This window comes from Oncorhynchus keta, chromosome 36 (assembly GCF_023373465.1).
Source record: "Oncorhynchus keta strain PuntledgeMale-10-30-2019 chromosome 36, Oket_V2, whole genome shotgun sequence".
NCBI lineage: Eukaryota > Metazoa > Chordata > Actinopteri > Salmoniformes > Salmonidae > Oncorhynchus > Oncorhynchus keta.
This window is the reverse complement of record NC_068456.1, coordinates 6,302,727-6,315,337: the sequence shown is the minus strand read 5'-3', so window position 1 is coordinate 6,315,337 and position 12,611 is coordinate 6,302,727. Positions and strand designations below refer to the sequence as shown.

General features: G+C 42.1%; 1 protein-coding gene across 2 annotated transcripts in view; it reads right to left on the bottom strand.

Moving 5' to 3' along the window:
- LOC118369534 (insulin-degrading enzyme) overlaps positions 1-6,779 on the bottom strand; it is a 49,551-nt gene extending 42,772 nt beyond the window's left edge. The window contains exons 1-5 of one of the 2 annotated variants that reach the window (XM_035753981.2): positions 6,622-6,779; positions 5,474-5,656; positions 4,337-4,544; positions 2,249-2,418; positions 1,025-1,147 (exon numbers count right to left, since the gene is read on the bottom strand). In XM_035753981.2, the coding sequence (XP_035609874.1) occupies positions 1,025-1,147; positions 2,249-2,418; positions 4,337-4,544; positions 5,474-5,633 (661 nt within the window). In that variant the 5' untranslated portion in view covers positions 5,634-5,656; positions 6,622-6,779. Of the gene's footprint in view, positions 1-1,024; positions 1,148-2,248; positions 2,419-4,336; positions 4,545-5,473; positions 5,657-6,621 lie in introns of those variants that run through there. The other variant, XM_035753982.2, reaches the window with a different exon arrangement.
- Positions 6,780-12,611: the final 5,832 nt, after the last annotated feature.

Below are 12,611 nucleotides of genomic sequence, written 5' to 3'. Positions count from 1 at the left end.
AACACCTTGAGGATTGATTCTAAACAACGTTTGCCATGTTTCTGTCGATATTATGGAGTTCATTTGGAAAAAAGTTTGCGTTGTAATGACTTAATTTTCGGGTTTTCTTACCTAAACGTGATGAACAAAACAGAGCGATTTGTCCTTCACAAGTAATCTTTTTGGAAAAACTGAACATTTGCTATCTAACTGAGAGTCTCCTCATTGACAACATCTGAAGTTCTTCAAAGATAAATGATTTTATTTGAATGCTTTTCTTGTTTTTGTGAAAATGTTGCATGCTGAATGCCAGGCTTAATGCTATGCTAGGCTATCAATACTCTTACACAAATGCTTGTTTAGCTATGGTTCAAAAGCATATTTTGAAAATCTGAGATGACAGTGTTGTTAAAAGGCTAAGCTTGAGAGCAAATATATTTATTTCATTTCATTTGCGATTTTCATGAATAGTTAACGTTGCGTTATGGTAATGAGCTTGAGGCTATAAATAGGATCCCGGATACGAGATTGCTCGTCGCAACAGGTTAAGAAAAGTAAATATAATTTAAAAAATAAACTTAAGTATCGAAAGTTAAGTTTCAAATTCCTTATATTAAGCAAACCAGACGGCACCATTTTCTATTTACGGATAGCTAGGTGTACGCTCCAACACGCAAACATAATTTACAAATGAAGCATGCGTTTAGTGAGTCTGCCAGATCAGAGGGAGTAGGGATGACTAAGGATATTCTCTTGATATATGTGTGAATTGAACAATTTACCTGTCCTGCTAAGCATTCAAAATGTAACGAGTACTTTTGGGTGTCAGGGGAAAAGTATGGAGTAGAAAGTACATTTTCTTTAGGAATGTAGTGAAGTAAAAGTAAAAGTTGTCAAAAATAATAAATAGTAAAGTAAAGTACAGATACCCCCCCCCCAAAAAAAACTTAAGTAGTACATTCAAGTATTTTTACCAAAGTACTTTGTTACATATGTGGACGTTGGCGCGTACACGAACACACCGGCTAACACCATACACCCTTACCTCTTCCTAGCACACACAGTCCCATGAGATTGGAGGAGTAGTAGGTGGAATGGAACTTCAGGAGCTCCTGGCGGATGTTGATCCCATCCTTGGATGGCCTGGTCTCCAGAGTCAACTTGTTACCTGAAAAATCAACCAGATATAATTCTTAAACAGCTAGTCAATGCATCCATTAATGTTTTTGTAATATATGTACAATGCAGTGAGTGCTTGATCTAACTGGACAAAAGACTAGGGTCTTTATCGTCATATGATGTATTGAAGAAAAAAAGAAAGGGTCAGTGGCAAAAATGAGGACATCAAAGCATCAAATCAATTTGTAAAATGCCAGAATGTCATCATCAAAGAGGACTTTATGAAACAGTCCACAGTGGGAGGGAGAATACATCCACTTATAAGAAAAACCAGCTTGTTCTAAGAAAACCAATGGGTGAACTAAATGAATCCCAACAAGTGATGAAATTTCAATTTTGAGTAAGGCCCTCAGTGACAGACTGACCACTTTTCTGTCCTCTATGGGCTAGCACTTTACTAATTAGCCTACACAACCACAGCCCAAATCTAGCACTTCATCTGTGGCAGGCTAGCTGGTGGGCATTTCCCTATGCTAAAACAAATAACAGAGCCACACAACATCTAGAACATCTGGAGAGATTGAAACTGTGAAAGGGATCCTTCACCACTTCATGGTCAAAATATTAAGAATCTCCAGCACCATGGTGTATACATGTGAAAATGTATTTGTGTTGAAGTGTCCCTTTAGGCATTTCTAAGAAATTGATGTTTTTGTGAAGGCTGTCATGGCTGTGTTTGTCTCAGACATTCGATTATTATTGAGTGTTTTGGCCCGAGCTGGTCCAGTTTCCGTTATAAGCTGAAAATAAAGCTTATATAACTCAACACTGCCACCAGCTGGCTCTTCTTGCCTGGGAGCAACTCTAAGTCTAATCATACGAGAACACAATCAGAGAGAGAAAGAGTCAGCACATTAAAGGCAGAGAGGAATTGAGTTGTTTTAAACAGGGCTGCCGGGTCATGTTCATAACGGGAAAACTGTACCTAAATGTTTTGCAACGGAAGAGAAAGTCCTGGTAGTTTCTCCATTTTCAGTCCTGTTTGTTTGTTGTATTCCATTTTGTGCCTAACGAACATGACCGTGGGTTGATACTAGCTGGGTTGGGTTGACCCCTGTCTACAGTATGTAAGGTGGCGTGAGGTTTTTACCAGTCCCAAATTTGCTGAAAGGGTGGTTGGGGTTGCCAGTGGCCTTCTCCAGCTGGAACAGCCTCCAGGCATCATTCATCAGGTTCTTCTCATGCTCAGAGTCCACAGCGTTTACCTCACGGTCCTTACAGCTCTCGTCAAACAACGGGCACAGGAAGAACTGAGCAAACCTAGATACATACAGGACAATACATTAATTTAACAAGTTAACATGTATACTAAGCAAAAACAGAATAGGCTATTTAGATTAGAACATTGGGGTCATTGGATTAATTTATTTTGAAAATTAACTTGATTGTTCTGGTGAAGGCCTTCAGGTGATGACTGTGCAAAAGGTGTGCAAAAGGTGTATTAGGTGTGTGTGTGTGCGCTATTTTTAGTTTTTGACTACAGTAAAATGTGGAAAATCCCACTGTCTGAATTCAGATGTATACTTTCGTCTGCAGACTCAATAGACAGCAGTGACATTTGACAGACCTGTATGCAAAGCTATTTGAATGCCACTGAGCAAGATCAACTGCCATGCAGAGCAGAATGACTGCAATTAAGTGAATTGGCCAAAGTAAATGCCATCCGCAGCTAGGCTTTGTACAGCCTGCAGCTACAGATCGTCAACATACGTAGCTGGATGAAGCAGAAATCTGAGATGTCACACAAGCAAGTTGTCCAATTATATATTCAAATGGCATCCTCCACCTGTAAAAACTATTATGGTAGCCCCATACACCCATTTTCAACAACCATCCTTCATTTGTAGCACTATTCTCTGAAGGTTCATGATATGGATTGAAAAATGGCTTCCAAAACCCAGATCACAGACTCCAGTGTTCCATTACGTTCATGAGCGTTTGAAAAGAGAAAGCCTAATAAATAATGAAATGCTGTCCAGATGGTTTTCATGCATTACCAGCAGCACTGTGGAACTATTAGGATGAGAAACTATGAGGCTTGAACAGGTGCTTCCTAAGCAATATTATTACAAAGTGGGTAAGCTTAACCCAAATCGACAGCTAGAGGATACACTAGTACTCTATCCAAAACACATAATTTAGGTAACACAGTTGTCTTTATGGACTGAGGAAAGGCGCGTGTTCTAAAAAAGGCCTCATCATTCAAGACGGGGACCCTTAGTAAACCTGAAGCTTCCCCATCCAATGGTTTGTATTCTAACAGTAACCCTTCCAACTTACCCACGCCTAGTTAAGATGTGAGAGCTAAAGAAACCAATTCCACCCTTGAGGTCTCAGGTACTGGTAGGGGTGAAATTGACACTGGTAACTGGAGACTCGTGTCCTGGTGGCTCTCTGGGATTAACGCCTGTGCTGTGTTCAGTACGTTTTTTAAACGTTCTGGAACGTTCAATTGAATGGAAACGGTGCTGCACTGAACAACCAATTGAAAAACTGGGAGGGGGTTGGGTTGTAGAACGCTGACAGCATTACCTCGGCCATTTAAATACGTTGTCACTCGTTGCTACAGCCACACCTCGCCACACCCACCAAACACGCGCAAACATACCTCAAAGTCGGTTCAAGAACGTTATTGGGGAAACGTGTTGTTCGGTACAAACTGTTGCGTAACATTGCACAAGTTCAGAAAAACTGAATGCACCTCAGGTAGACCCAGGGGATGGATCCCATATTAATATTTAGAGAACACCCACTTACACACATCATGTGGCTCTATAGAACCTGGGTAGTTCATTATTCAACATCGAAAAACAACAGACTGCTCAGTTGAGTATGTAAAGAAAACATAATTTATAACACTTCTCTGCCTACTCGAGGCCAGTCCAGTTTGGGAGGGATTTTACAGCAACATAAATTGGATAGTCATAAGGAAAAGCATAATATTTCACACAGACAGCCTAATCGGGTTACAGTGGCACATCCAAGCTGTCAAAATGGGAGAGTCATGGGAGAATTTCTATGCCATAACCTGGGTCATATTCAAAAAGCACCTAACGGAAGGAAGGAAACAAAAGGGGAAGGGCTAGCTGAACTTGTCCAATAAGAAACGCTTGTTGTCCAATAAGTAAAGTCCATGTTGCAAAAAGTCCATGTCTACATTGTGCCCTAATGAACCCACCTGTCTAGTGCTCCCTCCAGGTGCTCATGGGATACGTCAAAGTAGTAGTTGGTGTGCTCACCGCTGGTGAAGGCATTGGAGCTGCCAGCATGCTCACTGAGAAACTGGCTGTACTCATTCTCCTTGGGGTACTTCTCTGTGCCCAAGAACAGCATGTGTTCGCAGAAGTGGGCAATGCCTGATATGTTCCCTGGGTCCGACAAAGAACCTGAGGTTGCAGACATGTGTCGAACAGATAATTAGTATGTTTATTTGCTTCCACACACTGCTGCGCATAAAGTAAAACAATGTAATGTGATGTTAAGCTGCTGGCAGCCATAACACTGGAGAGATGCTGTTTTTAACCACAAAGACACAAAATGATTCAAGCTTTCAGGCTGGCATAGTTCAAATCCTGTTAAAGAGATTGTGGTACTTTTGTATAATTTTTAACCAGTAGTTCTGAAAGTAGCACACAAGCCAAAAGTGGTCCGTGAAAATTGTGTACTGTGTCACATATGTGCACATCATTGCGCGCTCTCTGCTGTGTCCACTTAGCCATTGGGCCCAGCCTGCAACCTCATTGGCTAATGCTGGGCAGGCCTCTTGCTAGCTGTCACTCAAATGCGAGGGGCTGAAGCTTGTTGGCGAGAACTTGAATTGGTAGGGAGCTGGCCCATGTTGCAGGAAATTTAGGGCACAGCTTCAAGAAAAGTCGCTTTCAAACTAGGGATTTCGTGGCTAATTGAGGTAAAACAGTATTTCTGCACGTACAAACTACACATTGACACATCCAGCTCAAAGCAGGAGGTTTAAAAAATAGTACCAGAGCATGTTTTTAAATTAAGGGAGAAAAACAGAGGCAGAAAGAGTGCTATAAAAGGATACTCTTCAATGTGGACCTGTGGGAAATAAACTAGGAGTGAAAAAGAGAAATGGAAGCATAACATTTTACACGAATACCAGAGACAATGTTAACAGGGGTTGAAACAAATAAATGACACAAAGAGAGGTAACATTTAAATAGAGATTGGGTTTGCTATGGGAGGAGTATAGAGGGGTGGAGACACCTGTAGAAAATGAATGAAAGAGGGAGACCAGTAAGAATATGGCTGGGAGACTGCCTGAAGGCTAGGCTAGAAGTGGTGAATACTGCACCTATGTTGACGTCCAGCCCTGCTGAGGACTTATCTGTGGTGGGGTCACTGATGAGCACGGCCTTCAGGCCATTGGTGAACTCTAGACCCCTGTAGACCCGTTTGTCTTCTGGAGAGCGGACGATCTCACTGACCACCCTCTTCATGGCAGGGTCTGTCATTCTGAGGGGCAGAGACGACAAGCCTGTACAGCACAGGGCATAATCTTATTATTCTACCCACTATTTAGAATTTGACTAGACAAGCAATCTAGACAGGTGGACGTTACAATGATTTTTATTTTTTAACATAGGGGGGATATATTGGCGAGCATTCTGAGTGAAGCAATGTGGATGGACTTCCTAAACTTAATTGACATATTTAGATCGCAAATTGGCAGCGCCCTCAATCAAGAATCAAGGTGGAGGATTGACTGCCCTTCATAGGCTGAGCAGGCGCCAGCATTCAGTCAACAGCGGACCGATAGTACTGTGCACACGAGCGCATCGGTGATTTTCACAAATACATTGAAAATAAACAATGAATTCAACAGGCAGAATTGACTAGGTTGACCTGGAAATAAGTTTTAAAATATCTGGGTGTATCAACCAGTCCACTATGAAAACAACAGCAAACACATGGATTAACGTTACTAACCACACTCCTCAATACATTAACAATTTACCGTTAAACAGCTCTGTACACCAAGTAAACAACTCATATGAGTTATAATAGCTAGCTACTGGTTTACTACAAGCTAAAATACTTTGTTCAAAGCACGAGTGTATTTTTCCTAGGCTGGTTTGAGTTTGCAAATTAGCCGCACTGGGATAGCCGGGTGACGCCAGAAGAGATTAACTGGCTAGCATGATTCCTAGGCTAGCTAGAATTTGTGCTTTTCTGGTACACCCAGGCGAGGTAGCGAGACTGGCTGGTTATAAATAGATATTTCCTTGGTTAGCTAGCTATTAAAGAGAATTTGCTGCCTTGTGTTACGGAGCTAGCTATAAATGCTATCCTGCTAATGCTTAGTCAGCCCGCGCTAGCTAGGTACCAAAGCTAGCTACTGCTGTCATTGTGTGGCTAAGTAACGTTACGGTTAGCTGGTTCATTATTTGCTAATTTCATGAGAGCTTTTAAAGTGAATAGTATCTGACATTTAACACTCACTTAAAATGTTGATTAAAGTACAAACTATTCCCCGCAACCAGAAGCTGTCTCGTTAATAACTGGGCCGGTCGACTAAAACATTGCGGCATACTTCAGATAGACAAAATCAGAGAGAACTTCTTCTTCTATAGGTTTTAACGGTGATTGGCATCCAAGAAATGTTTCATTACTGCCACCTACTAGACTGGAGTACTTTGCTTGAAAAATAACCCATAAATAAACAAATACACTACCATAATCTAACACAACACTCACAAAAAAAATCTAAAATAACAGCACCCTCCTCCATTATTTACATCTATTTAGTCCTACCTCAGGCCAACAACCTGAAAGGAAGGGACTTAAGGCCACTTAAGACAATGTAACCCTTCTGATGTCAAGTCTCCCACACACAAATACCTCTCTGCAGCTGCCACCACAACCTACATTTTCTGCTACTTACATTACTTCCCTGCAGTACAGTTTATAACCATTGCTATAAATGCTAAAACTCCAATCTTACTAAAACATATATCACTTGTTGGCCTATCCCTCTGTACTGGTACAGATCTGCTACTCACACCACTCCTCGCAGGATCATTCCCCCTTGACCCATCTTCCTCTACTTTCTTCACTAACTCAACACATGAGAACTTCTGCACTACTCTAACCCTGGAAACCTCAACCTGCCTCTCTCGCACTGGACATTTCTGATCCCCAGCCACTTGGGCACCCCAACAATTAACACATACCACAACTTTCCCCAATGCTACACATTCCTTTGTCTCATGCCCTTCTGCACACTTCTCACATCTAGGAACCTCACTCATACACACTGCTGCCACATGCCTATAAGCTTGACACCTGCAACAATGTAATGTATTCAGCACAAAGCTCGTACAGGATAACTTATATATCCTAATATCACTTTGTCTGGTTTCTACGCATAAGCTTTGCTAGCCAACATCGCCATGATATTGCCTACAGGGGTAATCGGGGATTTCTATTGGAGAAGCTGTTTTAGTGTCTTTCTACCAATGATTTGTACAACTAAACCAAGATAGACCACAGCCTGTCGTTGCCAATGGGAACAAATGAGTCATAGTGGGCAGAACAAGCAAGGTGGTGGGCAGAGCCAAGCACAAGCTAGCGAGATCCTATTGGCGTGTTCCCCCATGCGTCTGCATATTTCCGTTAGAGAACACCTCCTCTGTGAAGTGAGTAAGTAAGAAACGCACATTTCAAAACGTTTGCAACGGGTAAAGTCTACAAAATGTAATCCACTCGGTTCATAACAGATTTTAGTTTTGGGAAGAGAAAACGGTTTTGAGATCAAATGTTTCATCGATGAGAAAAATTGCAGAATGTTGACCAAAATCCATCTAGTTCCATCTTCTCCCACTGCCGGGCAGTGGGCTTCCTCTCACTACCATATTTGGTAGTGAGGGGAAACGCCACATGGATGCTTCACATTTATAAACCCGGTGAAATATCTGTCTCATTGTTCTGTGTTCCTACTGTACTGTCTTTGCCGTCACGGCAGCATGTTGTTTTGACAAATGCCATCGACGCCAGAGATTAACGTAATCGGTAATGAATTGTGTCATTTATTTAATATCAGGGGTATTTACTAAAATGCAATACTATTAATTTAAAGGTCAACACATACAACATGTGGACAAGTATGGTTTTCATGGATGTGTCATGTTTAGATCAGAAAGTCAATTAATCAGCCTGTTTGGATGAATCCACTTCTTTCCAAATGTGCCCATCTACCATCAGTTCATCACACATAAATGACACTAAAACAAATAATAAATATTACATATACCGGTACACAGTGGTAGCTAGAGTAAAGACTCTCCATTCAGTGGAGCAGTTGTGCTTGTATGCAAAGACTAGCTAAGTCATTCCCAATGCAGTTATTGATGAATTTTCAATATCCTTAGCACACTGAACTGTCACTTTAGAATTTGGAACAGAATGGGGGCATGCTCAGTCCTACTTTTCCTGTACTCCACAATAATCTCCTTAGTCTTGGTTACATTGAGGGATAGGTTGTTATTCTGGCACCACCCGGCCAGGTCTCTGACTTCCTCCCTATAGGCTGTCTCATCGTTGACTACCACTGTTGTGTCGTCTGCAAACTTAATGATGGTGCCTGGCCATGCAGTCATGGGTGAACAGAGAGTACAGGAGGTGACTGAGCACGCACCCCTGGAGGGCTCCAGATGTGTTGCTACCTACCCTCACCACCTGGGGGCGGCCCATCAGGAAGTCCAGGATCCAGTTGCAGGTGTTTATATGTAATATGGCTAAATAAAGAGCAAAATTGGTTCCTGGTTATGTTATTATTTGTGCCCTGGTCCTATAAGAGCTCTTTGTCACTTCCCATGAGCCAGGTTGTGACAAAAACTCACACTCATTCTTATGTTTAATACATGTATCGTATAGTGTGTGTGTGTGGCAGGCTTACAATGATGGTAAAAAAACAATATTTGAGAGTACGCTTACCCTGGTGCTAGAGGGGTACGCAGCTGGAGGTTGAATGTTTGAAAGGGTACGGGACTATAAAAAGTTTGGGAACCACTGTTTGTAAAGATCTGGGCCATTCAGGCCAGGTCTGATTGCCCTCTGGTTCCTTGAGGGTTAACCCTTTTAGAGATGAGCACACCAAATTTAGCATTAAGGTTGATTTAGGTACCCTGAAAATATTTAGATATGTAGCCCCACAGATTTAAAATATAATAAAATATGATTAATCATATAACGTAGACGCTGGGAGTCGAGAAGCAGGTGCAGGTGGTTTGTTTAATATAATAAATAACATGGAACGACACTGTCATGGAAATTCTTACACGGTGACACTCAAAGACAATCTTAAATAAATCATTGTTCATTGTCAGCACGCTCGAGAGGTTCCAGCAAACTCAATGCACCATAGTACACCATAGTGCTTGAGCAGACCCAGTAGTTGCCTTATATATGGCTATACACAGACAAGTTATATTTGCATGATATAGCATAATTCATTAATCCTTACTGTTTTGTTTTATTCATGTCACCGACCAATACGGTTTCATAGCATGTGACAGATCAACACCTCGCAAAGCTTCTTCTCTTTGAGCTGAGACCTTGAAACTGAGATATCTTTTGTTCGTTTTCAAAACAAGGTCTGGGCGTACTGCCAAATTGCAGCTACTGATAGTGAGGATTTGCACGGCCAGCCACTTGCACGAACACAGAAATTGGTTTATAGAACAGCAAATGAATAGAACAAAGAAATTAGTAAAATGCCATTTCAATACAACATAGGAGTAGCGTCTAGACATGACAAACAGAAACAATACTGCCTGGGGAAAGAACCTACGGGAGTGCCAGATAAAGGGGAGGTAATGAGTGAGGTAATGGAGTCCAGATGTGCTTAATGATGAAGCGCAGGTGCGTGTAATGATGAATGCCAGGTGCACGCAATGATGGTCCCCAGCATTACACACTCCTGCCACCATCATTACGCAGACCTGCCTTCCCCCGTCACGCTTATCAGCGATTATTGGACTCAGTCACCTGTCATTACCTACCCTATATCTGTCTGTTCCCCCTACTCTGTTCCCCACATCAGCGTTGATTGTCTTATGTCTGTGTATACCCGCTGACGCTGTTCCTGTCTTGTTCCATGTCTGTTCCAATTAAATGTGTGACTCCAGTACCTGCTTCTCTTCTCCAGCGTCGGTCCTGACAAATGGTCAATGAACAGCATTCTCACGTAGGTGTTCATTTTGTCCAAGTGGGAAAGGGTAGTGTGGAATAATAGGGATTGCGTCATCTGTGGATCTATTGGGTCGGCATGCGAATTGGAGTGGGTCAACTGTGTCTGGGATGATGTTGATGTGAGCCATGACCAGCCTTTCAAAGCATTTCATGGCTACAGATGTGAGTGCTACGGGACGCTACTCATTTACACAGGTTACCTTGGCTTTCTTGGGCACAGGGACTATGGTGGTCTGCTTGAAGCATGTAGGTATTACAGGTCAGGGAGGTCGAAAATGTCAGTGAAGACACTTGCCAGCTGGTCGGCGCATGCTCTAAGTACGTGTCCTGGTAGTCCATCTGGCTCTGTGGCCTTGTGAATGTTAACCTGCTTAAAGGCATTACTCACATCAGTTATGGAGAGCATGATCACAGCCATCTGGAAAAGCTGGTGCTCTTACGCATGGTTCAGTGTTGCTTGCCTCGAAGCGAGCATAGCAGGCATTTAGCTCGTCACTGGGAAGCTCATGACTGGGTTTCCCTTTGTAATCCTTGATAGTTTGAAAGCCCAGCCACATCCGACAAACGTCAAAGCAGATGTAGTAGGATTCAATCTTAGTCCTGTACTGACGTTTTGCCTGTTTTGTGTTTCGCCTGAGCGCATAGCAGGATTTATTATAAGCGTCTGGGTTAGTGTACCGCTCTTTGAAACCGGCAGCTAGATTTGGTCCCTGGGGGCATTGGTAGCCACCTTACTAAATGGCCGCAGACTGTACCACATTAGTAAATAGATTATTTCAAGTATTTTGATAAGCTATTTCAAGGAAGCAGTTAAGTAAATACAAAAGCTATTTAAAGGATTTTGGGCTATGTGATCTAACCCGGATTGATGTTTAAAAAAATAGGCTATAGTAGAATTTAACAGTAGAGCAGCCAGGTAATCTTTTCCAGTGAAGTCAGTAGGCTAGGCTACTACTGTAAGTCTGAATCATAGAAATAGAATCTCATTCTAGTTTAGTGGTCTGAAAAACCTACTGTGGAATAAAGCTAAATTAAGTCGTTCTGTAAGGCCAGAGTGGTGTCACACTTTTTCCCCATTCCTAGCACAGCCGATTAAACTACAGTAATTGCATTGAAAATGGAAGATCATAAATAGTTTATTATTGGAATCAGGAGTCTTAGCTGGGGCTGGGGAGAAAGTGACACCATTCAAATCAAATCCAATTTTATTTGTCACATACACATGGTTAGCAGATGTTAATGTGAGTGTAGCGAAATGCTTGTGCTTCTAGTTCCGACAATGCAGTAATAACCAACGAGTAATCTAACCTAACAATTCCACAACTACTACCTTATACACACTAGTGTAAAGGGATAAAGAATATGTACATAGAGATATGAATGAGTGATGGTACAGAACGGCATAGGCAAGATGCAGTAATGGTATAGAGTACAGTATATACATATGAGATGAGTAATGTAGGGTATGTAAACAAAGTGGCATAGTTTAAAGTGGCTAGTGATACATGTATTACATAAAGATGCAGAAAATGAGAGTACAGTATATACAGTGGGGCAAAAAAGTATTTAGTCAGCCACCAATTGTGCAAGTTCTCCCACTTAAAAAGATGAGAGCCCTGTAATTTTCATCATAGGTACACTTCAACTATGACAGACAAAATTAGGAGAAAAAAATAATCCAGAAAATCACATTGTAGGATTTTTAATGAATTTACTTGCAAATTCTGGTAGAAAATAAATGTTACCTACCCTCACCACCTGGGGGCGGCCCCTAAGGAAGTCCAGTATCCAGTTGCACAGGGCGGGGTCGAGACCCAGGGTCTCGAGCTTGATGACGAGTTTGGAGGGTACTATGGTGTTAAATGCTGAGCTGTAGTCGATGAACAGCATTCTCACACATATGGGTTAGGGCAGTGTGCAGTGTGGTTGCGATTGTGTCGTCTGTGGACCTATTTGGGCAGTAAGCAAATTGGAGTGGGTCTAGGGTGTCAGGTAGGGTGGAGGTGATATGGTGATAAGCACTTCATGATGACGGAAGTGAGTGCTACTCAGTTAGGTAGTCGTTTAGCTCAGTTACCTTAGATTTCTTGGGAACAGGAACAATGGTGTCCCTCTTGAAGCATGTAGGAACAGCAGACTGGGATAAGGATGGATTGAGTATGTCCGTAAACACACCAGCCAGCTGGTCTGCGCATGCTCTGAGGACGCGGCTGGGGTTGCTGTCTGGGCCTGCAGCCTTG